Below are 26760 nucleotides of genomic sequence, written 5' to 3'. Positions count from 1 at the left end.
AAAATTGGAAGCAGCCGAAAGTTGCTAGTGTCGCAACTGCAATTCATGCATGCGCATTCAAATAAAAGCTAGGTGTGAAACCTAATATCGTTGTGTAAACTAAACTTTATGGTGTGGGTATTTTTTAACCACTTTATGGATATTTTTTTTCTTTCTGCAGGTTCAAGAAATGTTCAACAATTACCAATACAACAGTGTTTGCAAGCTGATCACCAACTTTGTGACCAACGATGTTTCTGCCCTTTATTGCCACTTGACCAAAGACAGGTGAGCATCATTACTGTACACCTTCAGAAGTGATTCAAGTTCCCCTCCTTTGCAGTCTGTTAAGAGCTTTATCAGCGTAAGGTTCAGTTTCATTGTTCACGTGTTTAGTGCTCGGTGTGTTGTTTCAATGCCATTTTCAATTATGTGAGTGTGTGTATATACATAATACCTTCATAAAATACAGGAAATCTTGTGGGAAAACACTCTGCGACTCGGGGAAGGCTTGGTGGGAGACAGGCTTGCAACGCAGGCGACGGGGTGAACAACAATCCCCGTCATAGATAAAATAATGTCCTTGTAGTTTCTTATCGTGAATACCTTAAAATAATGAAGCGCTAGTATCTTCTAACTAATCGTCTAGATCAGCCATTTCCAAACAGTAGTCCACAGACCCTCGGGAAGCTGCGACGATAATGCAAGGGATTTGCAGTAATAATGTTAAGTTGTAAGTACTTAAAGATCTTAAAATATTTCATTCATAGATCATTATTCTAAATTCAATAACTATGTCTTCACTGTTGCATAACTTACATACAGTATATGTAATTCTTGGCCGATAGGTGGTATAAGTTGGCAGTATCTTGTGAAGACCAAGTTTCACAACTTAGAGCCTCTGCTTGACATTTGGGTCCATGACATCCCCTATACCGTACAATTTCTAGAAAGGAAATACTGCATTTAATGCTTTTCATGATAACATACCTGTGTGAGTATGCCTTTTCTGCTCTCACACAAATGAAAACTAAGTACAGAAACGGAACTTAAGTTGAGGCTGATCTTCGATTTGGGTGACTACGCTTGTAAAACGCTTGGTTTTGGGTAAATTGTCCGGCTCCATGGCTAAATGGTTAGCGTGCTAGCCTTTGGTCACAGGGGTCCGGGGTTCGATTCCCGGCATGGTCGGGAATTTTAACCTTAATTGGTTAAATTCGCTGGCATGGGGGCTGGGTGTATGTGTCGTCTTCATCATCATTTCATTCTCATCAGGACGCGCAGGTCGCCTACGGGAGTCGAATCAAAAGACCTGCATCTGGCGAGCCGAACTTGTCCTCGGACACTTCCGGCACTAAAAGCCATACGCCATATCATATATTTGGGTAAATTGCACCGTCCGTCCCACTGATCCAACTGTACCAAGTAAGTTTCCAGATCCAGACAGTTGTAATTATTAGCCAAGTGTCACAATGTTTTATAATGTCTATGCATGTATATACATTATCTTTATGTAAATGAAGTTACATTTAAATTTAAAGGAAAGTAAATATTAGTCCTAAATTATACGAATACAATCAAACATGGTAACATTACAACATTCTGTGTTTTGTTCAGTGAATTCGATATTATGTTCTGTGGGTAGGGTGTCCTTGGACATAAATGTGATATGCTAAGGCGGCCTTAGACACAGAAAGTTTTGGAAACCCTAGTGTAGATAGATGATTGTATACTTTTACCACTACTTCCAGAAGCACTTTTTTAACGTCCTGTAATGCCTGCTGTGAATCTACTTTTATTTCCTTTGCAGATGCAAAGTGACATCTTTTCATAGGATTCTCATCACTGGAAAGAATGTGAAACTCTCAGAGGGCTCTGACATTTGAAGTACAGAAGATCCATGTTTAACACATTGAAAACAGTTTGACACACTAGAGGTCACGCACGTTTTAGAACGCGAAAGGTCACGAAAATGCAAATTGCTCAAGGTTACTATTTTCAGGACCTGCTATTTTGCTTTTGCAGTCAACGCTCTGACAAAAATATAAATATGTACCCTGTTTAACTGCCTTTCAACAAGTAAAAATATACTTCTCAATGTAAAAAAGATAATAAACATGGCAAGATGTGGTAAAAATAAGAGTTTTCAAACTGCGCAAGACAAAACGCATGAGCAAATTGCCTCATTGTGTGCATTTGGGCATTTCAGTGAATGATTTGGTCACAGTTCAAGTACAGAATGTATATTCTTAAAATGAAGTACAAAATTTAAAAGAAAATAGTGTAGGAAATTACAAAAAATACACATTCACTTCAAACCTGCTCACAAACTGATTCCAACAGCTGTCTAATTTTTCTCTGTTCCTCTTCAAAATTCATTATCTATAATAAAGTTATAGGGCCGTTGACCTTCGATGTTAGGCCCCTTAAAACAACAAGCAAGCAATAAAGTTTTAGATAAAACTACAGCACCACTTCAGAAAAAACATCAAAACTCATGAACTTTACTTACTTGTAAAAATGCACTATGTGAGGGGTCACATGAAGGCAACTTGCCAGGGCAGATGCGAGGGTGAAATAAAGCTTCAACCACTCCGAAACGCAGCACGCAAAACACCGACGATGGCCGAGGTCAGGTGTGAGAGAGTGGGTGGGGGGGAGAGATGAAATGAACACTCTAAACCCTGCTGTTGCTAGGAACAGAACACCTTGAAAGACTAGAGATAGGAAGTTCATATTCACAGGACATGTTCATTAGAATGTTTTGCAGAAACGATTAGCATTTCAGTCATCTAGATTCATCATGTATCCTGTTGCCTAGTAGGCACTGGGTTCTCCATTGGCACTGATAACTTGTTCCATACGTGATGGTATCGACGCGTATAAGGCGCGAATGGCGTCCTGGGGTATAGGCATCCATGCTGCATTCACCTGGTTCCACAGTTCATCTTTGGTGTTTGGCATTGGGTCACAGCACCGCACCCGTCATTTCACCATATACCACACATTTTCAATTCACAACAAGTCCAGTGATCGGGCGGGTCAGGGCAACAGTCTGACATCCTGTGACAACAAGAAGGCACGTGTTCATGCAGCAACACGTGGTCGCGCATTGTCCTGCTGAAATATGATGTCTGAGGTGTCGTGCAGAAAGGGTATGACTACGGGTCGCAGGATGTCATTGACTTAGGTCAAACTGGTCACAATGCGCTGGACATGCACAACTGTGATTTATGGCTGTACCCAATAGCACCCCACACCATAAGGCCATGAGTTGGTGTGTGTGTCTTGTGCAAATGCAGTCAATGTGATGCCTCTCCTCCTCTTTGCGGCGAACCAAAATGCGGCCATTATTTTTCAAACAAACAGAACCTGAATTCGTCCGAAGACACTATCTGCCACCATTCGTGTCCCCAGTGACATCATTCCATTCACCGTTGCAGTCTAGCATGTTTATGCACATTAGTCAAAGGTAGGTGAAGAAGTGGACACCGTGCCAGTAACCCAGACCGTAATAAACGGTGATGGACTGTCACTCCTGATAGTGTACAATGTGTTACACTGTCCCACTGTTGCGCAAGAGCTGAGGAGGACGCAGATCTGTCCTGCAATGCCATTCGGATGAGGTGTCGATCTTCTCTGGGGGTGGTCTGGGTGGTGCGACCAGACCCATCTCGTCGTGTTCTACGGCCTTCTGTGAACAATTCTGTATACATGTGTTAACTGGCGACACACTTCGTCCCGACCGACTCGTTGGCTGAACGGTCAGCATACTGGCCTTCGGTTCAGAGGGTCCTGGGTTTGATTCCGGCCGGGTCGGGGATTTTAACCTTAATTGGTTAATTCCAGTGGCACGTGGGCTGGGTGTGTGTGTGTTGTCTTGTCTTCATCATCATTTCATCCTCATCACGACGCGTAGGTCGCCTACGGGCATCAAATAGAAAGACCTGCACCTGGCGAGCCGAACCCGTCCTGGGATATCCCGGCACTAAAAGCCACACGCCATTTCATTTTTTCACTTTGTCCCACATGAGCAGCAATTTCCTGGATGGAAGCATCACGTTCTCTCATGCCAATAATGCGCCCTCTTTCAAACTCACTCACTTCATGGTACGGTTCTCGCATACGTCTGCGAGGCATCCTGAACGTCTGCTCAAGTCACACTGATCCATTACCTTTGGTTTATAGAGACAACGAGAGCAGCAGGCACATTTACCAGTTGATGGTGGTGCACCGAGATATCGATGTAGACCTTGAACTTGAGGGCCGGCATGGTTCAAATGCTAATAATTTCTTCAGAACATACTAATGCACATGTCCTGTAAATATGAACTTCCTGTCCCTAGTCTTTCAAGGTGTTCTGGTTTTTATGAACATGAGAGTAATAACAAACATAAGGAGAGTTCGGCAAAGTGCCACTGGTGCGACCTCTCGTGGGTTAAATTATTTATTTTGTCTAACGTGATCTTTGTTTATCCATGATTCGAGGATCTCTTCCTCTTCACAATAATGAGGTGAAGAAACAGAATGAACTAAAGAGAGATGAAGTTCACATATATGAAGGAATATGCTTTGTGTTGTAACACTCACTTCATTGCCCTGAATGCATAATTACTGGGCATTCATAAGTGAATAATGCTAACTCACCTCCCGAAACGCACAAGGAGTGTACTACCAAAATTTCACATTGATCCCACTTTTCAACAGCTCCCTTTTAAGTTGTGCCTAAACCTGAATGTTGTACTGTCGAGTATTTGAGTTGTTTCCATTCTTTGGGGTATGACCTCATATATTTGTGTGTAGAAATTATTTTCCTTTTAGACAGTCTTTTTAAATAAATGATCAAATTCGCCATATTGGTGCAGCATTTCTTTAACAATTCGTATGTGGTAGTAATTTATGGCTAGAGCCCTGCGCGGATATACAAAATGTTATCCGCATCTGTACTTCCTTCATCCGCATCCATGAATGGTTATCCGCGGATACTGTAATTATTCAACTAGAGTATATTACACGTGGATAGATCTGTTAACATACTACAATAGGCCTGATACGTGGCACCAGAACCCCTACAGTCACTGGTCTTGTGATAACTACCGACGTATTGACCTTTGTTTCTTTCTTCCATTAATTGTGGGCAGGAGCCAGTTAGGTCAGATTTATGGCTTTATGATCTTAAGGCTCTTTATATATTATAATTTTCCCATACCACTGTCAAGGATAGCCTTAACACCAGCCAAAATATGAGTACAGCTGAGTGAAAATCAATAAACTTTATTATTTAGAAATTATTAGCAAAATGACCCGCACTGCCATACATTTTACATCCACCAAGACACTAACTTCGCGGATATCGACATCCGTGCAGGGCTCTATTTATGGCCATACGCAGCAAAGTAATCAAAAAATAAAAAGTTGCATGCAAAATTTTGGAAAATTTACTAAAACTATGAAAATATATGCAAATTAACCAAATGCCTCGTTTAAGAGTGGAAACCCACCTTTAAAGTAGTCTGTAGACAAAATAAATACAGTCCCCTAACCTTTTCACTGGAAGAATGGCACAAGGGACACTCCATAATATAATCTGACAGTGGTAACTTTAAGTAGACATTAGTCCTCTGTACAACCTGAGTTGAGGAGCTAATGAAGATGAAATGAATGAAACTGGGTAAGTAGGCGGAACGAAATGGCTGTGGACTACGGATAGAAACTGTCCCAGAATTTACCTGGAAAATGAAAATTGAAAACCATGGAAAATTATTCTCGGGAGAGCCGACAGCAGGGATCAAACTCACATGTCTCCTGAATGCAGAGCCTGGCTCCATAGTATATGTACTAAAAGCTACTTTCAGTGATGATTTGTTTGAAACATTAGTCAAAGAACACAGCAGTCACAGCTGAACACATGCTCCGCATAAATAAATATTTTACAGGGTGTGTGTATCAAATTTTGACAGCAACATTGACCCTTGATCAATAATATGAACCGGAATAATAGTCGCACTTCCAGGACTGTTATTACTTACGTCCCATCCCCTCTGTCACTGCCAGTGTCACTCGTGTGGTTGTTGCTCGCAGGTGAGCTGGAGAAAGAATTTTCGCCTTCGGAGTCACGTAAACTAAAATCTGACACTTCATGTGTATCATTCAATATTGACACGTATCGGTATCACTACTCTGTTTTTGCAACGTCATTTTACAGGAAAATATGTAATAAATATGCGCACGAAGAAGCTGTGTCCCGTAACGTGCGTATTACGCAACTCCCACTAACGTGAGAAGAAACATTTCAAGATACTGAGGGGTTTTCCCTCATCAGTAGAACTGAAGGAACACCTTTTGCTGTCTATGAGCATATTTGTGCATCACCCCCTTGGCTGGTAAAGCCGTGAAATTCAAATAGAACGTGCATGTAGGTATGTTTCCGCCCGCAAATAGCTAACGTGCGTGTCTTCTATTTTTGCAGATTGTACTGCCATGCTCAAGATGCACCGAGTCGACGAGCCTGCCAGTCAGTAATGAGGCATATCTTAGAGACAGTGACCACAGCTATTGCTCCAGTGCTCCCCTTCCTCGCTGAAGAAGTCTTCCTGCATCATCCCTGTAAGAAAGGTGAGTTGACGGTCTGGTTCTTACTTGACTGAGTTAAGTTGGCCGCATGTAAAGTGGTATGAGTTGTACAGCTGAAAGCTTTCATTCAGGAGATGGCCGATTCAGTTCTCACAATTTATTAACTTGACAATTTTTAATGGTCTGTTTTTGCTCCATTTTGACTTCTACCTAACAATCTCGCTACAGATGATACAAGTCCACCTTGTGAAGCTGTTTAACACATACACTGGTGGAAAATGAAATTCCAACACCAAGAAGGGGTTGTGCTAGATAAATAACATTCGGGAGACGTGCTTGCATATTCGAAAGATCAGGCCTATTCAGTTGTGTGCGCTAGTCGATGAACAGTGGTGTTAGTAGCGCCACTAAGAACTTGCAGTGCAAGTTTGCTTTAATATGCGCTATACACTTCTTGAGCATTAGTCATCGTCAGTGTTGACATTGTGAGGTAGGTGTGAGTCAAACATGCCTTTAAGGAAATGAAGAAGGCAATGTCAACAGCTCAATGAGTTTGAACGAGGCCGCGTAATAGAGCTACGAGAAGGTGGATGTTCTTTCCGCGATACTGCAGAAAGACTTGACAGAGATGAATCTATAGTGCATCGGTGTTGGCAACAGTGGTCACAGGAAGGCACTGTCTGAAGAAAACTGGTGTACGGCTGCATTCAGGCCACCACAGAGAGGGAAGACCACTGTATTTGTTGCATGGCAGCAGCCATTAGAGCTTCTGACAGTGCGAACTGTAACAAATTGATTACTTGAGGGACAGCTCCGAGCTAGACATTCTGTAGCGTTCATGCCACTAACTCCGAATCACTGCTATCTGCAACTTCAGTGATATCAAGCTAGAGCTCTTTGTAGGATGGAGGTGGAGATCTGTTGTGAGTGCCGTAGGTTGGTAAGGAGCAGCCCAGGTGTGCACTTGGAACCAAGCTGTCTGCAGCGTCGACACACTGGATCTACATCAGTCTGGCGAGCAATTTCCTTCGACACCAGGAGCACTCTCACCATTATTCCAAGAACCTTGACAGTGGATTTGTACGTCAGACCGGTTGTGCTGCCATTCATTCGCAGTTATCAAGGGCGGTGTTTTCCAACAGGGCAACGTCTTCTTCATTCTGCAGCTGTCGTCACCCAACGTGCTGTCCAGAGTGTTGACCAGTTGACCATTGAGAGCATGTATGGGACATTATGGGATGACAAATCCAGTGTCATCCAATACCAGAATTAACCGTTGCTGGTTTGACTGACCGAGTGCAGCAGGCGAGGAACTCCATCCTACACAAGGCACCTGTACGATACAATGCAGGCTCGTTTGCTTGCTTGCATTCAGAACTGAGGCATCTACAGTTACCTATCTTACGCATCTACAGTGGTTATTAATGTACCACCTAGTCACATGTCTTCTCGCCCATACATGAACCTGTGACCTGGAAACTTCAATCAAATAAATATGTTACCTAGACAGCTGCTTAGTCTAAATTGCAATCCTCTAAACTAATGTCTCCTAGGTACTGCGATTTCATTTTCTGCCAGTGTATTATCTAATAAATTTATTTTTCCTTAAAACTGAATGTTTTATTTCCACCATTCGATACTTAGATATAAATACATGTATTAGAACATTTTTCAGTCTCCAAGACCTTTGTCAGCTAATGAATGAATATGTTTTTATAAATATAATATAAACACCTTACAAAAAAGCTATTACTACAATTAATTCATCTTCTAGTGGCCATGCGGTTAGGGTCGCAGAGCTTTGAGCTTGTATCTGGACCCCACTGTCGGCAGCCCTGAAGATGATTTTCCATGGTTTCCCATTTTCACACCAAGCAAATGGTGGGGCTGTACCTTAATTAAGACCCCGGCTGCTTCCTTCCCACTCCTAGCCCTTTTACTATCCCATCGTCGCCATAAGACCTATCTTCTGTGCCAGTGCAACGTAAAGCAAATTGCAAAAAAAATTAAAAAAGATTGTCTTTTGTAAGTGGTACTCTCGTTCATCACCAGATAGCTCACTGTGCGCTAGCCTTCTGAGTAGGAAGTGACAACACCATCTTAGTACAAAGTGGGATGTTTCCTTTCCAACATGCCTTTGTGTCATGAAATAAACAGCAAGATCATCAGATTAATCAAAGGTGATGGAGGAGGACTATGGTAGACAAAATAAAAGTTAACAGTAGCTGAGTATGCCCTATCGTCAGGTCAGGATGTCATGTTCCAAGATTTTAGAGCTTTTACCCCACGAGACACTAGGTCTAGGATGGTACAGGAAGCGGTGGAAATACGTAAAAGTCCTAATTATTTCAGCAGGGACACTGGCTATCAGTTATGCAATACGTGGTTGCCAGTCATTAAAAATTTATTCAGGTAGTTAGTTCCTTTCACTGTCGTTACTTAATTTTGCTTTTTTCCAAATTTGTACTCTCCTCATCTCTAGATAGTTCAATCTAGGCTGTCTCATAATTTCATAATCTGTGAGCGCTGGTTACTGTAACAATTATTATTTCTTTTTACTCTAGTTTTATCAACTTCATCGTATTATAAGGCATGATCAAAAAGTTTGCTTGACGTTGCTGCAGGGGACATGCAACGTAGCGCGACTCCGATGTGGGTATATAAGCACAGACATGTGTGCAAACGGATTAGTATGGCAGTCGTGTCGTGCCAAGGTGCGTGCGTTATATACAGCCACGTGAACTATAATACCAATATAATGGTCCGTTATTGGACATTATAAATTTTCCAGCTAACTCATTCTGGTTGCCAGCGTTTCACCCCAATGTGCTAAGTTAGGCTTATTAGTTGGTAAATGGCACACCCGCCAAGACACATGGCTAGTGCATACCGTGGAGGCCACTGCGTAGGCTACGTGGAGCTACCAGCAGTGCGAATGCACTGGCAAGCAGGAATGAGTTAGCTGGAAAATTTATAACGTCCAATAACGGATCATTTTATATTGCTATTATAAATTTACTCATTCGGAACAAATATTTCAAGTTCCCTATGGGAATCAACATGTATATCATCTGATGGCCAGGAAAGCATCAATTTTTTGGTAATGAGACAAGGTCTCTCATAGTGCATTGGCATTGCCGGTGGCTCCAAGTAGCCTATGCAGTGGCCTCCACCGTATGCACTAGCCATGCGTCTTGATGGGTGTACTATTTACCAACTGATGAGCCCAACTTAGCACACTGGGCAAAACTCTGGTAACCAGGAATGAGTTAGCTGGAAAATTTATATAATGTCCAGTAACGGACCATTTATATTGGTATTATAAATTTACTCATTCGGGACAAATATTTCAGGTTCCCTATGGGAATCAACATGTATATCATCTGATGGCCAGGCAAGCATCAATTTTTGATAATGAGACTAAGTCTCTCATAGTTGTGTAATGGTTAATGCTTGCCCAGGTTAGATATTTAGAGTGACAGGAATGCTGGTTGAAAAGTCCATGCAGCTCACCTCCATTGGAAGTTCGTCTTAACCCATTCAACGCAAAACCCGTATATATACATTTTGGTGCAGTGTGTACTTCACCGATCTCATATATGAACGGGATATAGTGTCATGCTTTGAAATTCTGTGGAAATGCTCAAAGAAGTTCTGTAGGCAGATATGCCACTCCATTTCGCTTGTTCTGAAACCGATTTGATGTTATTTCAGCTTCGTTGGAGTGGAACATCTGTCCCGCTAACGTGTATCCATCATGGCGTTTCGAAGTAGACATTCAACTCTTGTTGACGAAGAAATTGAATGTTTTCTCATAAATATTGATCCTGGAGAGTTATATTTTTATATATATGTATATAGGGGGCGATATTGAACTTCAAGAAAGTGCGAGACAAATTAGTAATGATGAATCCCATGCAGAATTGTCAACCCCTTCTCAGATAAATTCTAGATTCTTTTTTCCGCAAATGTAAATGATTTTGATAATACCAGGTCTTGGATCAACAATTTTATATTACATTCCAGTAATAATATCACTGAGCAGAGTAGCCGTGCGTGTTAACATCCTTCGGCTATGGAGCCAAGCTCTGCATTCGGCAGCTAAGTGTGTTCGAACCCCTCCATCAACTATCCTGAGAATGTTTTTTGTGGTTCCCTTTTGCGAAGCCAAGAAAATGCCAGGACAGTCCCTATTCATAAGCCACAGCTGATTCCTTCCACTTTCTTACCCAGTTTCATTCACCATCATTCATTTCATAGTCATTACCTTCTCAACTGTCGTTGGCATCAGGAAGGACATTCAGTTGTAAAAACATGCTGTAAAATAAAATCTCACTTCATCCCTAACCCCGTATTGGGCTGCGGGGCTAAGGGAATGATATGCATTCCATTAAAAGTATCAGTAAAAAAAATTCTGTAAAAGTGCTTCTTCCTTTAAAAAAAATAAAACAGCCCAGAGTGTTTGCCTGTTCATCAAAACTTGGCAGTGAAAAGGTTGCAAATTTATATTCCATTTTCTTTCTAGATAAGGAGCCATTCTTCTTCTCTCCAGTCAAGCGACCTCTACCGGAGTGGAACAGACCAGAAGTGGCCACAGCCATCGACGTGGCTCTGAGTGTAAAACAGGTGATAAACAAGACTTCACCTCTCCCAAACACTTGGGAACTTGACGCAGCTGTCATCACCTCTGGCAGTTCACTGCGAGAGCTGAAGGTAGGTCATCCTCTCAACAGATGGAGAGCATTCGACTACATTTCTGCCTGGTAAATCTTCACTCGTGGTACCAGAGGTCCTGTAAGTAATGAAGTCTCTTGTACCCTAAATTGTAGCTTTAATCCCATCCATAGTCGGTGGATTTCTGAAGGTGAGGAACAGAGACCGAATACCGGAATAATTAAGATTTGGGTAGAATACCAATATTACAAAATACCTGTACTCATATATAACCCTTATTAGGGAAACAATTATTGAAAATACACTGCCTGTTTCAGTCATTCGACCAGGTCAGGAATGGAATGAATGAAGCAGCCATCTAGCAGCGAGGATAGGAATTGTAGGAATTGTGCTGGTTGCCGAAGCCTGTAGCACTTGTCTGGGGCAGTGATTAATGACTGACAGATGAAGTGAAATTATATTGGTGAGTGTGGCTGGAATTAAATATGACAGGGGAAAACCGGAGTACCCAGAGGAAAGTCTGTCCCGCCTCCGCTTTGTCCATTACAAATCTCATATGGAGTGATCAGGGTTTGAACCACAGAACACAGTGGTGAGAGGCCGGCATGCTGCCGCCTAAGCCATGGAGGTTTCTGGAAACCAGTATTATTACAGGTAAAATATGAGAATTGGGGCAATAGTCATTGCAACCATTTTCTTTCTTGCAGATACCGGCCCGGTTAGAAAATGCGACATACAGATGAAAGGGCGAGATGGGTGTTGAAGAACATGCGAACATTGTGCATAACATATTGATTATGGTAGTGTACAGGACAATACTAGTTTCATGGTGCAAAATAATTACAGCCAACCACACCTCCTACATTACAGCACAGCACAACACAGCACACAGGCAGTTGGCATGACAAAACTGGGTCCATTGCATTGTTCACCATACGGTGCCAACGTGTGAGTGATACTGAATACCATCTGCATCACCGTTTGGTGTACCATGTGTGAACAGTTGTTGCACAGCATTTGCAATGTACTCTCATATCGCAAACTGCGTACGATGTAGTGGACCTTTAAATTTCATATGAGACGAAAATCACAAGGCGAAAGTTCAAGAGAGTATGGCAGGTGCTCCAATTCTTCCGATCCCCAGCATCGCAGTTGCCCCCGTAGACATTCTGCTTTATGTGGTTTAGCGTTGTCGTGCGGTATGATTGCACAGTCCACAAGATCCGGACATTTCTCCTGACCGCTACATCATACCTGTCGCACCAGGAAGTCCCTGTTGTATTCTGCACTCGCTGTTCTACGATGGGGAACGAAGTGGCACACAGTGACTCTTCTGACATACGCAACGATCACCATCCATTTCACTGGGCAAAGTTTCTGACAGAACTTCTGCCGCCTTTGTGATCTGGCATGTCCCGCCTCCGCGGTCTGACGTTTGAGTTCCGTTCCTGAGCCCTGGCCCAAAATTCATCGATGGCGATTATTCGCGACAGGAAGTGATCGCCCTCCTGTTGCCAGCATGCTAGGTGTTCGGAGCATGTTGCATATTGCATCCACCATTCAACTTCCGTCAGTGCATGCGATTTTGCACAGCTGCAGCTCTGTCCACAATATCCTGTGGATGGTGCATTTCTCGATGCCACTTGCCCTTCGTAACTCCAGTAGCGCCCATTATCTGTCTTCCGCTAGGAGCTGCTCGATGACAGCACTTGCCACGTTGGTCCGCACACTGACAGGTCATCCCATGTGCTGCTGATCACCGGTTGCCACACTTCCCTGCTTAAACGTTCCTCCCCATCATGCTACTGTGCGGAGTGGGAGGGTACTATTCCCAAGAGTCCAATTCACTGTGACATTCCCTCTCATTTCCCCCAGCTGGAGAACGGCTATTTTGAGGTACGCACGCTGATCAACACGGGTTACTTCCATCTCGCACGACACTCGCCATACAACTGATTTCACAGCACACTCTGTGCTACTATCAGCAATCACAGAGCCATCTGTTGTTGTGAGTACACACTATGCCTTCATAGCTTCCAAGCGACAAATAGCAGTTTATGATCTGCTCACAATGACTTTTACCCCAACCCTTGTACACCCAATATAAAGGTTACATTAACCATTGATAGGGACCCTCTTCGGAGGCAGCCCTACCCAGGGAGTGACGCCCCTGCCTATGTGAGTCCCAGAGCACACTGACCTGGTGTGTAACATCTGGTATGGGTCCCAGCTCAGGGTTATGAGTGAAGACCTCAACGGCATCTACGGTGGAGAAGGTGGACTTCGGTACGGCGGAGATGGCAGAAGGGGCATACCCGTAGCGTCTGTACTCCAGAGGAGCGGCTACAAAAGGCGTCTGTCTCCATGTTAGGGGCGGCCTAATTTTGAACCTGGCAGTAGGTATCAAGTGCCTTTGGGTGTGGCGAGCCCATCGTAACAATAGCCTATATGGACAGAGCAGATATGGTGCCTCGGAAAAGGTTAGGGCGTCCCCTGTTAAAAGCGACGCGCAGCTCTTCAGGTTCTGGGGAACTGTGAAAAATGGGCAACCAGCACCAAACTACATCAAAATTGCAACAGTAAATATACTGACACTGACGCGAAAGACAGAACTGGTTGACTTCATGATAGAGAAAGATATAGCCATACTTGGACTGTGCGAGACCAAGAAGAGGGGTACAGGGGAGATCCCTCTGAGAGAAGGATACAGGCTGTATTACAGCGGAGGACCTGAAGCAAAAAATGGAGTGGCCATCATACTTAGAAGAGAAATCCAAGAATATGTGGAATATACGAAGTACATCAGCGATAGGATAATGATGATGAGACTCCAGTTTGAAAATGGCGTGAAAGATCTATTTCAGTTGTATGCCCCACAAACTGGTTGCATAGATGAACATCTAGAGGACTTCTTAGAGGAAGTGGAGAGACAGATAGAAGATAAGGAAGTACTATTGATGGGAGATCTAAATGCACAAGTTGGAATGGAAAGACAAGGAAAGGAAGATGTTGTAGGGCCCTTTGGATATGGAAATGTAAATCCAGAAGGCGAGTTGTTGGTGGATTTTTGCATGAGGAATCAAATGATTGTTGGAAACACCTGGTTTAGGAAGAAGAACAGTCAGAAGATTACAAGGTATGGTTGGGGAGACAGACGAACAAAGACCATGATTATTATATAATCATAGAGAAAGAACACCGGAAGAACCTTGTAGATGTAACAGCCATGCCTGAAGAAGCCTTTGGTGGAGATCATAGAGTTGTGATAGGAAAATTGAAAGTTGGAAGATTGAAAAACCCCAATTAAGAAGAGAGGAAAGAATTAAAGTATGGAAGTTGAAGGAGAAAAGCATACAAGAGGAATTTCAAAGGGAAATAATACCCTTGGTACCCAGGACAGAGGTGGAGAATGTTGAAGAGGAATGGAAAAGATTTAAGGAAGCACTGGTTGGATGTGCAGAAAAGGTGTGTGGTAGAACATCAGGAAATGTGAAAGACAAAGAAACACACTGGTGGAATGATAGGGTAAAGATTAAAGTGAAGGAAAATAAAATGGCATGGAAAGCTTGGAAAACATCTAAGACTGAAGAAAGTAGAAGAAAATATGTGGAGGCAAAGAATTTGGCCAAGAAAGTAGTGGGGGAAGAAAAGAGGAAAAGCTGGGCCTTATTCACACAGAAATTGAGAGATGATACGCAGGGCAGCAAGAAATTACTGTATGGTATCTTAAGAAACAAAAAGAGAGATCAAGTAAACACCAGATTTGTGAAGGATGAAGGTGGCATAATTTTAACAAAGCCAGAAGACATAAGAAATAGATGGAAAGAGTATTTTCAGAAGCTGCTGAACATAAGAACGGATGACAGTCATTCAATGGACGACCAGGAAAGGCAATTAGTTGATGAAGAAATGGATAAAGAAATTACAATGAATGAAATTGAAATGGCAGTAAGAAAGATGAAGAATGGAAAAACTGCTGGAATAGATGAAATTTCAGTGGAGATGATAAAGGCAGCTGGAGCTGTAGGCCTGCAGTGGACATATCGGGTTCTCAGGAATGTCTGGGAGAATAAGGAGGTCCCTGAGGATTGGCAAAAAGGAATAATCATCCCAATTTTCAAGAAAGGTGATAAGAAAGTTTTGAAGAACTACAGGGGAATTACTCTAATATCCCATGTTGCTAAGATAATGGAAAGGATACTGGAAAGTAGAATAAGGTTGAGGGTTGAGAATCAGATACAGGAAAGTCAGTTTGGTTTCAGAAGTGGAAGGTCAACAATAGAGCCCATTTTCATTATGAGACAACTAATGGAAAAGCATTGGGAGTACGGGAACGATATGGTGATGACATTCATTGACATTGAAAAGGCATATGACAGTATCCCCAGGACGAAAGTTTGGGACAGTCTGGTGCAAAAAGGAATTGGACAGGGATTAATAAAAATGATCATGGCATTGTATAAGGAATGTTGTAGTTGCATGCAAACACAAGTTGGTTCAAAATAACTAGTGGGCTGAGACAGGGAAGTGTTCTGTCACTAATCCTGTCTACAATAGTAATGGATGACATCATGAGAACAGCAAAAGCAGCATATGGAGGAAGAGAAATGAACATGATGTTATTTGCAGATGATATTGTGATTTGGAGAGAAGACGACAGGAAGGTTCAAGAACAGTTGAATGTGATGAATGGGAAGATCGAAGAATGTGGATTGAAAATAAGTGTAGAAAAGAGTAAAACTCTTGTTATGACTAGAGGGGAGAAAGAAGGGAAAGGTCAGATTAGACTTGCAGACAAGCCCCTGGAAGTAGTGGAAACGTTTAAATACCTGGGGAGTGAATTAATGCAGAATGCTCGACTGGATGCTGAGATTAGTAAAAGGATTCAAGCTGGAAGTTTTTTGTATCATGGTGTAAGAAACATGTTATGGGACAAAGATGTGCCAACGGAAGCAAAGGATACTATGTACAAGATGTATTACGTACCCATAACAACTTACAGAGCAGAAACTTGGACAATGACAAAGAAGGATGAGAGTCGAATACAGGCAGCCGAAATGAAGTTCTTGAGGAGTATGATACAGAAGAGTAGAAGAGACAAAATAAGGAATGAGAAAATCCGGGAAGAAATTGGAGTGGAAAAAATGAATGATAGAATAGAGAAGAGCCGACTAAGATGGTTTGGGCACACAAAGTGAATGAGCGACGAAAGAATGCCAAAAAAGGTGATGGAAATGCAAATCCAAGGAAGGAGAGGCCATGGACGACCACGATTGAGATGGAAGGATACCATCCAACGCAGCATTATAGAAAGAAACCTGGACTGGGACACAGTGTTGGAGGAGGAGTGGTGGAAAGACCGAAGAAAGTGGAGAGGAACCATATTTGCCCCTACCCGGCTACAGCTGGATAAAGGGAAATGATGATGATTAACCATTGAAGACTGCTGTAATTGAATTCATACATTAGAATATAACTTACGAAGACAGAGACTCCACAGTAAAAGTTCAACAGCACAAAACAAAAAGGATTCTGAATATTAACTTACATAGGGAAAATAAATGTTTGTCATTAAAGTACCGTATTTCTCTGAATCCAAGACGACCCCCACTTTTTCCTTAAAAAAAAAATGAAATCTGGGTCTAAAGTGCCTTTCTTGTACAGTACACATTTTTAGACTATCTTTGTCTTCAAGCCAACGCCGAACATTGACTTTATTTATGCCATATTTTCTTGCGGCTGCACAATTATTCTTTATTTCCTTGGATTTAATAAACCATTAACTTAAAATTGGCATCATAATATCAAAGAGAACCCGTTGAAAATTTGCCTGCAATACCTGTTCCATGCGTATCTACAATATGACGATACATCAAGAAAATATTTCTGCTGTCTATAAAACTTAATTTTAATAAGCATCACGTACAGTAGACACATTATAACTCTGCCACTGTGTAGCCTTGGCCGTTCTAGGAATTCGAAGGCTCACATATTTTGACGTCATTCCGCTGATTTGAGAAACATTTTTATAGAGGCTTATAGAACGCGTAATTCTCTCTTCGCTATTTCCTGAGATCCAGTGACATTACTCAGAGGAACTGTACAACCGGTTGCCACTGCCATCGATGTATAATAAAGAGGCGGACATTGATTGTCAACGAGTCGTGTGCGTACATGCGTGTGCGGGGGGGGAAGGAAGGTGGTGGTGGGGGAGTGAAAAGAAGCAGCATGGTTACCGTGGTAACTGCCAGTGGTGTTCATCACTGTTAGGTTGCGAATGCAAGACAACCCTTGATTTTTCAATGAGATTCTGAGGAAAAACATTGCCTTGGATTTGGCGAAATACGGTACATACATTCTCCTCACTGTTCCAACTTACACAGTGATATATTGGAAGATATCCTGTTAATCAGGACTAATCCACAGTAAGCGTTGTTGTCTGGTTGTCATTGCACTCCAGAATACATGCACGCGACATTCAGCCGTGCTGCCCCGATGTTGTTGTCGAGGCACATGAAAGCATATTAAAACAGCCTTTCCACTTGCTTGCACGGATACAAGTTGTCTTGAACTTGTCTGTATGCATGTTGCTGAAATGGGCCCCCAAATTTCTCTCATGATTGCCTATAAACAAAGGCTTGTATTAATGTTATTATATTCTCAGCTGTTATCCATCAAGATGCAAATCAATATCAGTGTTCAAAGTGAGCAAATTTCTTTTCTAAAGAAAGGCCTTCCTTACTTCTGCCATCATTAGTTATTTTACTACCCAAGTAACAATGTTCATCTACTTCCTTTAAGACTTCATTTTCTAATCTAATATTACCTGCATTGACAGAGAAATGTGGGATAAGTGTAGGATAGATAGAAAGAAAGTTGGATAAGTATAGGAAAAGGGAGCAATCATAAAACAAAAATACAAGTGGTATAGTTTTCATCTTTGTCCTTTTTTTTCCATATTTATTTAAAAAAGTTCTTATCTTGCTCTTTTCGCATCAACACTGAAGATCTATCAAGAGGGCCGCTTAGTGAGCTCATTGGAGGCTTACAAGGAGAGGCCAGACCCTACGGCCAACTGATTTCAAAGAGCTTCAATGTACCTTTTGGTGGGGGACACTCAACAGTAACTCATGAATAGGGGTCTAGGTCAATACGCTTTTGTTTTAAATAAAACAGTGAGGTCAAATGTCATGTCGCAGGATCCGCTTCGGACAAAGTGGAGGTGACAGAACACTAAAAGATGAACAAATTTTACCTAAACATGTCGGGTCCGCAACCTAAAAATTTCCAAAAAATTGATGAATCCCCAATTCCATTGCAACAGATTTGCATCACAGTCAACTGGAGTGGTGGCCTCGTGGTCACAGTACTTGTCTGCAAACGTCAAAAACATGAATTTGAGTCTCATTGCACTATATTTCTTGTACAAAATATTTGAAGGAACGTGTTGCATATCAATATCAATGTTGAAAGTGAGCAAATTCTTTTCTTAAGAAAGGCATTCCTAGATTGTGCTACTTTTCATTTTATGTCGTCCTTACTTCTGCCATCATTAGTTATTTTACTACCCAAGTAACAATATTCATCTACTTCCTTTAAGACTTCATTTCCTAATCTGATATTACCTGCATTGACAGAGAAATGTGGGATAAGTGTAGGATAAGAAGAAAGTCGGATAAGCATAGGAAATACGAAAATATTGCGCAAATTGTAGTATGCTTTATTTTCTACCTGAAATTAATATAGGCCTAAACAGTCTCACAGTTTCTGCTGGATCTCTCTCTCTCTCTATGTATGTATTTTTTTTTAGTTCCGTTTGGGCCTGCTATGGACCACGTGGTTCTTATCTCTAGCAGCTTTCTTCTTTGACCAGTACTCCTTCATTCTTGCACTGTGAATGTCTTTTCGCTCCTGAGTCCATTTCACACCTCCTCCCGGACGTACTGTTTTTTCTGTTAGTGACTGGAGAGAGTTTGATGTTCTGATCAACGTTCTGTACCTATTCCTGTCATAAATTTCACTGGGAGCAATGTCCAATTCTTGAAGGTCTTTTCTGACGAGTCTTGCCCACTTGGCATTAGTCGCTTTCCCTCTAGAGATGGTGTGAAAGATTCTGGAGGTGAGCCTCTGATTGTCCATTCTCATGACATGACCGTAGAAGTTCAATCTCCTCTTCCTCATAGATGTTGTAATGCTCTCCAATTGTTGGTACAGTTCGTTGTTGTGCCTGATTCTGTACTTGCCTTCTTCTTTAATGGGGCCCATGATTTTTCTCAGGATCTTCCTTTCCTTCAGCTCCAGTTTTCTAAGTTGCCCTTTTCTTACCATGTTTAGGCATTCTGAGGCATATAGTACTGACGGTCTCACTACAGTAGTGTAATGCCTGATTTTGAGGTTAAGGGAGAGGGATTTGGATTTGTACATACTCTTACATAGGTGGTAGGCATTTTCCAATTTGATGCATCTGCTGTTCATGGCCTGATCTTCATTCATGTTTGGGGTTATCCATTCTCCTAGGTATTTGAAGGAGTTAGTCCTTTGTATTGTTTTGTCCCCCAGTGGGATTGATTTGGGTGCATCTTTGATGTTGGTGATAAACTGTGTTTTGTTGATGGCGATCTTCAGCCCTACTTTAGCTGCTATGTGGTCGAGAGAGGATAGTTGATGGATAGCTTCCTCCACACTGGATGCCAGGAGTGTAAGGTCGTCTGCGAAGGCTAAACAGTTGACTGTTAACTTGTCTTTCTTGTAGCCAATTCTCAATCCAGAGTCATCCTGTAGCATTTTCGTCCACTCACGAATGACTTTTTCAAGTAGGCAATTAAAGAGGATTGGAGATAGGCCATCCCCTTGTCTAACACCTGTTTTGATCTCAAATCTCTGGGACAGTTCCCCTCTGAATTTGATTCTGGCAGTAGTGTTGGTAAGAGTTGCTTTCACTAGATTCAAGGTTTTCTTATCTAGTCCCAGTTCAGCGAGTGCCTGGAAGAGTGACTCTCTATCTACTGAATCGTAGGCCTTCTGAAAGTCAACAAATGTTGCCACGTAGGGTGAGGCGCTTAGGTTTTTGTAAGTGATGATGGTTTTGAGGTTCAGGATTTGTTCGGCGCATGACCTTGACTTGCGAAACCCAGCCTGGTACTCTCCGATGCAGGAGTCTAGTTGAGCCTCTACTCTTGTGAGTAATATTTTGGAGAGTATCTTATACGTCACTGATACAAGGGAAATCCCTCTGTAGTTGTTGAGATGTATATATATTGTACCAGGAAAAGATGTTTGAGCAGGAGCATGAGATGGGTCTTAGGGAGTGAGCTGTTCTTAGGAGCCGGTACAAAGAAACGTACTTGCAGTGAGAAATAATAGATGGTTCATTTCTATTACTAGCTTTATTCAATTTGTCTGAGATGCTGAAAATCCTATTATTTTGCCGGTAGAACCAAATTAATACTAACTTCTTTTTTGTAAGAATTGTTATTTGCACTTTCAAAATCTCAAAATATTTTTGTAGTAAATGAAAATGAATCACTTTCATAAAAATGAATGTTTCTTTCAGATTTTCTAGAGTCTTTCTAAAAAATGTGATATAATTTGTAAATTCAACACAACACTTAAATTATTCTCTTCTTGAAACCTATAGTCCTTCTAATAAAATTCCTACAGTCTGTTTAAGAAATGTTATCACTGGACAATAAAAATTATTATGGGAAAACTGTTTAAATTCTTAGTTCTTTGAATATTCACTTGAATATTAAGAGAAAATTATCACTGAAATTATGAATTTCAGAGGTTTTTGAATGTTCACTTGAAAATAAAGTTATCAACTCACAAAGTCGTATTATGAATTAGTGACTGAATTTAACACCTTTGAAATGACTTCAAGATTTATCACTGTCTTTATAGTTCAAATAGTATTGAGATTAAATGCACTCATATCACCTGAGATATTATTCGAGCTGGAACTGATGAAGTGTAGTACAGCATCGATGAATTCCACTGATGTCATGATGTACCGTCTCCCGCGCCATCCCACGTCATATCTCGTACCCTCTCCCACGTCGTATTTTGTTCAGGTTAATATGGTGAAAGCAACACTCGCTCAAGATTTCTCTGTCACGCATTCGATCGTAATGACACGAGAAAGTTCAATTGACACTTCGACTTGTAAAGAGTGTTGAATTAATATGATTTTATCTGTTTGAAGTAAGAAACAGTTTGTATCACAGTTCGTGCCACAGTCGAACACTTAAATTGAACTCAAAACACAATTTAGAGTAAAGATATTCGACACCTTGAATTAAAATCACAGTTCTGGGTTCCGAGGAATAGTCCTTGGTTCGAAATACTGTTTTTACAGCACAGTTCATAGCACAGTTTTTCTCTTTACACTATTCACAGTTTATAGCAGAGTTCATTCCATGTTAAAGAAAATAAAGTCACAGTCTCTCTAGATTTATGCTATTTAGTTGGATATGATATTAAATATCGTCGTATTGTGACTCGCAGTTTGTTAACCGCACACGAATATGTTTAAATGCTCGTAAATGTTTGCTACACCAAATATTAAGTAAATAATAACTGTCAGTTTCCTTCAGCTATGTTAGTATTGTCTAAACTTAATGAAAAATAGCCTTAATATTCAATGAATCGTCTTGTATGATTGTTCATAAATACATCACACTTGATAATTTGATCACCAAAAATATGTCAAGTTCGAGACCTCATGAATTCTACTAAGTTATAAGTCTCACAGATACGAAATTCCTAAGTCTGAATAACATTTGGTCAAATGCTCAAGTTACATTATTATCTGTTGTGAAATTTTACAAGTCTCATGTAGCACTGGTTAAACCTTAAAGTTCACCTTAACACAGGTTAAGAAATTTGTAAGTCTGAGTTACTTCGGCACACACTGAATATTTTCACGTATCAACGCACGATTGAAATTTTCACAAGTCCGGCGAACGGTATTACAGATGATAGAGTTTCACATTCACGACCCGTATAATGTTGGTTCGACATACCGCCGTGGTTGAGTTACAATGCATGACTAACTTTGCTTCGTTGACCCCCCTCTCTTTTATATGCAGAGTCAAGGCCACTGCAGTTTACTTGCAGAAAAATTATGTTTCTTTCCACGTCGATTTCTCAATAACCTATAGGCCGATTAACATGAAATATTAATATGATTACATCTAATTAATGAGCTTCACGCTGATGTGCTTTAAATTTTGATATCTCAACTGGTTGCCGAGATATTAAAAATGATCCAGAATATTCCAGGCGAGTCTGTGACATGTGGCGACTACATCACAGCCGATATAACGTGTACTCTTCCCTCTCACTTGCCCCGAGCTTCACATTGTCTCACTAACCTACATGCTGTGATCAGCTGTTCCAAGCCATGCTATTTCCAGTACTTGATAAAATAATGAGCTATGTCCCAGAAATACATATGACCTTAGGCATTCCTGGTACTATGTATATATTAATATTAATTTTAGGTAGAAACTAAAGTTCAGAGCAGTTTGCCTAATATTTTTATTCACAGTTTTATCTTCACATCCCCTCAAATAATAATTCATGTTGTACAAAAAATACAACTACGACGAGGCTTGAACTCACATCGTCGAGGTTCTTAGACAAGTACGGTGACCCCTCGGCCACCGTTCTGCCCGACTGTGTTGTAACTCTCCAAGTATATATGTGTTGCATTAGAATCTGGGGACTCATCTATTTTTCGGAAATTATTAGGTTGCAGACCTGACAGGTTTAAGTAAACCATGTTCATCTTTCAGTGTTCTATCACCTGCAGTTGGTCTGACATAGATCCTGTGTCATTACATTTGTCCTCAATTTTTCGAAAACTAAAGCCTATTTACCTAAACCCTTATACATGAGTTACTGTTGAGTGTCCCCCAACAGGTACATTGAAGCTCGTTGAAATTGGTTGGACACGGGGTCTGGCCTGTCCTTGAATGAAGGAGTGGGATTGGTTAGGAGAGAACCCAGCAATACAAAGACATGGTGATGGTTCTTTCCTGTTTTTATGCTCGTTCTTGGCTCCCCTTTGTATTTCTCCATCTTTTGATGCTGACCTGCCCTTGTTCTATCTTGTGTTCATGTCTTTCTGTACATGATTTGACCTGTCAGTGTGTTTGAGAGTATTCCTATCCTCGTTTATAATCTCTCGTCTTCAATGAATTTTTATAAAACTTACAAAATTTTGTTATCCTTTGCAGAAGTTCTCATCACCAGACGAGCTGAGTGAGTTGTTCCAAGTATCGTGTGTGAGTCTGCAAGAAGGAGCTGACGAGGAAATGAAAGTGGTGTTAACCCCAGCCAAGCAGCACCTGTGCCCAAGGTGTAGGCGGTGTACTTCAGACTCTCGTGACGAACTCTGTGCTCGCTGTCAGCTTGTTGTCAGTTCTCTGCCTGTCAAGACTGCTCAGGCCATTTAATATGTACATAACTCACTCATAAAGTAGTCTCTGTTTACTGTGTTGTCTTTTTCACTACACACGAGAACTTTGTTTATCCAGAATAGATGGCATCTGAGGTGATCCTGATTAAAACCTTCACCTGCATAGTAATTCGCAAGTTGCGTGAACTGCTTATAAGCGTCAGAAGTTTATAGATACTTCTGACATCTACTGGCCTTATTTTGCAATGAAGTACTACAAAATTTATTTTCATGGAATATCATGCTTCATATAGAATTAATTTGGCCATGCACAGGTTTTCAGTGTGGTCAGCAGCAGATGCAATATGGCGAACACGCTAAATTCCCCAAGTGTAAACAAACAAAGTAATTTAGCAGCGATATCGAGTGAATGTTCTTGCTTTGCGATGAAAGTAAAAACAAAAAAGTGACAACTATTCTTCTGAATCCAAATGTGAAGAAATTGAAGACGTTCAGACTTACTGGGTTACATTTGGAGGGCTGCGCAACAGAATCGAATTACCGGCAATAGTGGAATTCATGCTAATTTTGGGGATAATCCCGAACCATTGACAATATTTGAACATTTTCTTAGTGATGAAAAATTATCTGAAGTAAATATAAAATAAAAATAAATACGCAGCATGTGGAATGATCAGTTAAGGGTTAATGAAAATCTGGAAATAAACTGTTAAAAGAATACAAGCTACATAATATATACAACCTTTATTTTGATACAAAGGAAATAAAACAACACATTTAGGCATTTAAACTCAATACTGAACTGATTTATATTCACTAAAATACAATAGATCTTCTGTTTTCCGAAACACATTTAACTGAAATGCCGTTTAAATAACTGAACCCCCTGTGGGTTGGGGATCCAGACAAAGAATACACCCATGGTATCCCCTGTCTGTCGTAAGAGGCGACTGAAAGGTGCGACTGTGGGATGTTTGTATTAGAACCCTGAAACTACTAGTGATTAGTACCATCATGCTAGGAACTCCATGGGTCGCTTTTACTTGCGAATAGTACCACTATGTTACATACACAGTAGGTTTGTGATTAGTAGCAGCAAAGAGTGGTTCACTGTGGGTTTACAGGACCTGTGCTTAGTACACCAGTCTATTGAAACCTGTTTCTCGCAACACCCACTGGTGCAGCAGATTCCTGACCTTCTAACCAGGTTAAGTGATGCTGGCACCAGAATCACTTTCGCAAGGCTTCCAAGCCACGTTGGGATCCCGGGAAATTGACTTGCGGAAAAAGCTCCAAAGGAAGCAGTACTTTTACCACCAAGACCTATTTTGTACCTGCTCAAGATATTTGTTCTCAGCTACATCGGACCATCTTGGCATCCTGGGAATTGGAGTGGGTAGCCATCCAAACTCCCAACAAGCTGAGGGCAATTAAGAAGACAACTACTATGTGGTTGTCCTCTTTCCTGGAGAGAGGCCATAGTATTGTATAGGCTGAGAATAGGTCATGGACGATCTACGCACTCTTACCTCCTTAAGTGGAAAAACCCCCCAGTGTGTTCTTGTGGTGCCGACTTCACCATGGCCCAAATCCTCGCAGAGTGCGCAGATCTCTCCGGCCTGTGATGGAGCCTCGGCCCGCAGGAAACACTCTAATGCATATTAGCCGATGATGCAGCTGCAGCTGATCTCGTCATCTGCTTTATGTGCGACGGTGGATTATTGAATGGTACGTAAATTGCAAGTGTTCTGTTACTCAGGGAACTCGTGTCCCCTTTTGATTTGTTAGTGAACTTTTCGGCCTAATACAATATTTTTTTGTTGTATTTTGTACTTCATTTCTAAATTCTTTCGTTGAATAAATAATTTTGTTCTATTTTAAATTTCTTTTCCACTAAATTTGTTCAGAGAGGATGATTACCTAGTTGTACTTTCTCGTAAAACCAAACTCACAACCACCACTGGTACGAGTCCCTGTGATTGTTACACCTATGTGAGGAACACCATGGGTTTGCATTGCCTATGAGTGGTGCCATCATGTGAGAAATACCATAGGTCTGCATTACCTGTGCGACCTACAATACTTGTGAGTATTACCCTAATGTGTGGAACACCGTGAGTCTATGCTATTTTTTATTAGTACCACCATGGTTATACTTTGCTAACAACAAGTACCATTATGAGGGGTAGTTGACCTGGATTTTGGACGCCGTTAGTCAACAAGCATCATTGATTTAAGATTATGCTTTAGAAGCAGTCCCTTGGTCAGTAATACTATTGATTTAAAACAAAAGAAGAAGAAGAAGAAGAAGGTGATTTTTGTTTACAGTTATACTATAATACTTATATTTAAGTTAGGTATGTGTTCAACAGACTGAAAAGCTTTTAAGTTAAGAGCAGGTTTACATCATACAAAATAAGCCTCTGTGGTGTAGTGGTTAGCGTGAATAGCTGCCACCCCCAGAGGCCCGGGTTCGATTCCCGGCTCTGCCACGAAATCTGAAGAGTGGTACGAGGGCTGGAACGGGGTCCACTCAGTCTCGCGAGGTCAGCTGAGTAGAGGTGGGTTCGATTCCCACCTCAGCCATCCTGGAAGTGTTTTTCCGTGGTTTCCCACTTCTTCTCCAGGCAAATGCCGCGATGGTACCTAACTTAAGGCCACGGCCGCTTCCTTCCCTCTTCCTTGTCTCTCCCTACCAAACTTCCCACCCCTACGCAAGGCCCCTGTTCAGCATAGCAGGTGAGGCCGCCTGGGCTAGGTACTGGTCATCCTCCCCAGTTGTATCCCCCGACCCAAAGTGTGAATCTCCAGGACACTGCCCTTGAGGCGGTAGAGGTGGGATCCCTCGCTGAGTCCGAAGGGAAAACCGACCCTGGAGGGTAAGCAGATTAAGAAGAAGAAGAAGAAGGAACAGTTGCATATGATTAAAATAATAAAATAAGCACAGAATAATACTGCCGCCAGTATTCTGCCAGCAGATCTGTAAACAAATACAATATCTATATCGTATTTATTGTTAATTTGTTGTGCGTCCTGAGGCTGAGGGAATCTGTCAAACGTTCATTTATTCTCATTTTAGCCATTTGTTGTGAGAAATATGTCGAAATTACATA

General features: G+C 41.4%; 1 protein-coding gene across 1 annotated transcript in view; it reads left to right on the top strand.

Moving 5' to 3' along the window:
* Nucleotides 1-25380, top strand: part of IleRS-m (Isoleucyl-tRNA synthetase, mitochondrial) — a 101229-nt gene extending 75849 nt beyond the window's left edge. The window contains exons 14-17 of the mRNA XM_067156087.2: nucleotides 161-267; nucleotides 6449-6594; nucleotides 11078-11265; nucleotides 23466-25380. Coding sequence (XP_067012188.2) covers nucleotides 161-267; nucleotides 6449-6594; nucleotides 11078-11265; nucleotides 23466-23684 — 660 coding nt within the window. The 3' untranslated portion in view covers nucleotides 23685-25380. The remainder of the gene's footprint in view (nucleotides 1-160; nucleotides 268-6448; nucleotides 6595-11077; nucleotides 11266-23465) is intronic.
* The last annotated feature ends 1380 nt before the right edge of the window (nucleotides 25381-26760 follow it).

This window comes from Anabrus simplex, chromosome 12 (genome assembly GCF_040414725.1).
Source record: "Anabrus simplex isolate iqAnaSimp1 chromosome 12, ASM4041472v1, whole genome shotgun sequence".
Classification (NCBI taxonomy): domain Eukaryota; kingdom Metazoa; phylum Arthropoda; class Insecta; order Orthoptera; family Tettigoniidae; genus Anabrus; species Anabrus simplex.
Note: the sequence above shows the minus strand (reverse complement) of the source record. Positions and strands in the feature narration are given on the sequence as shown.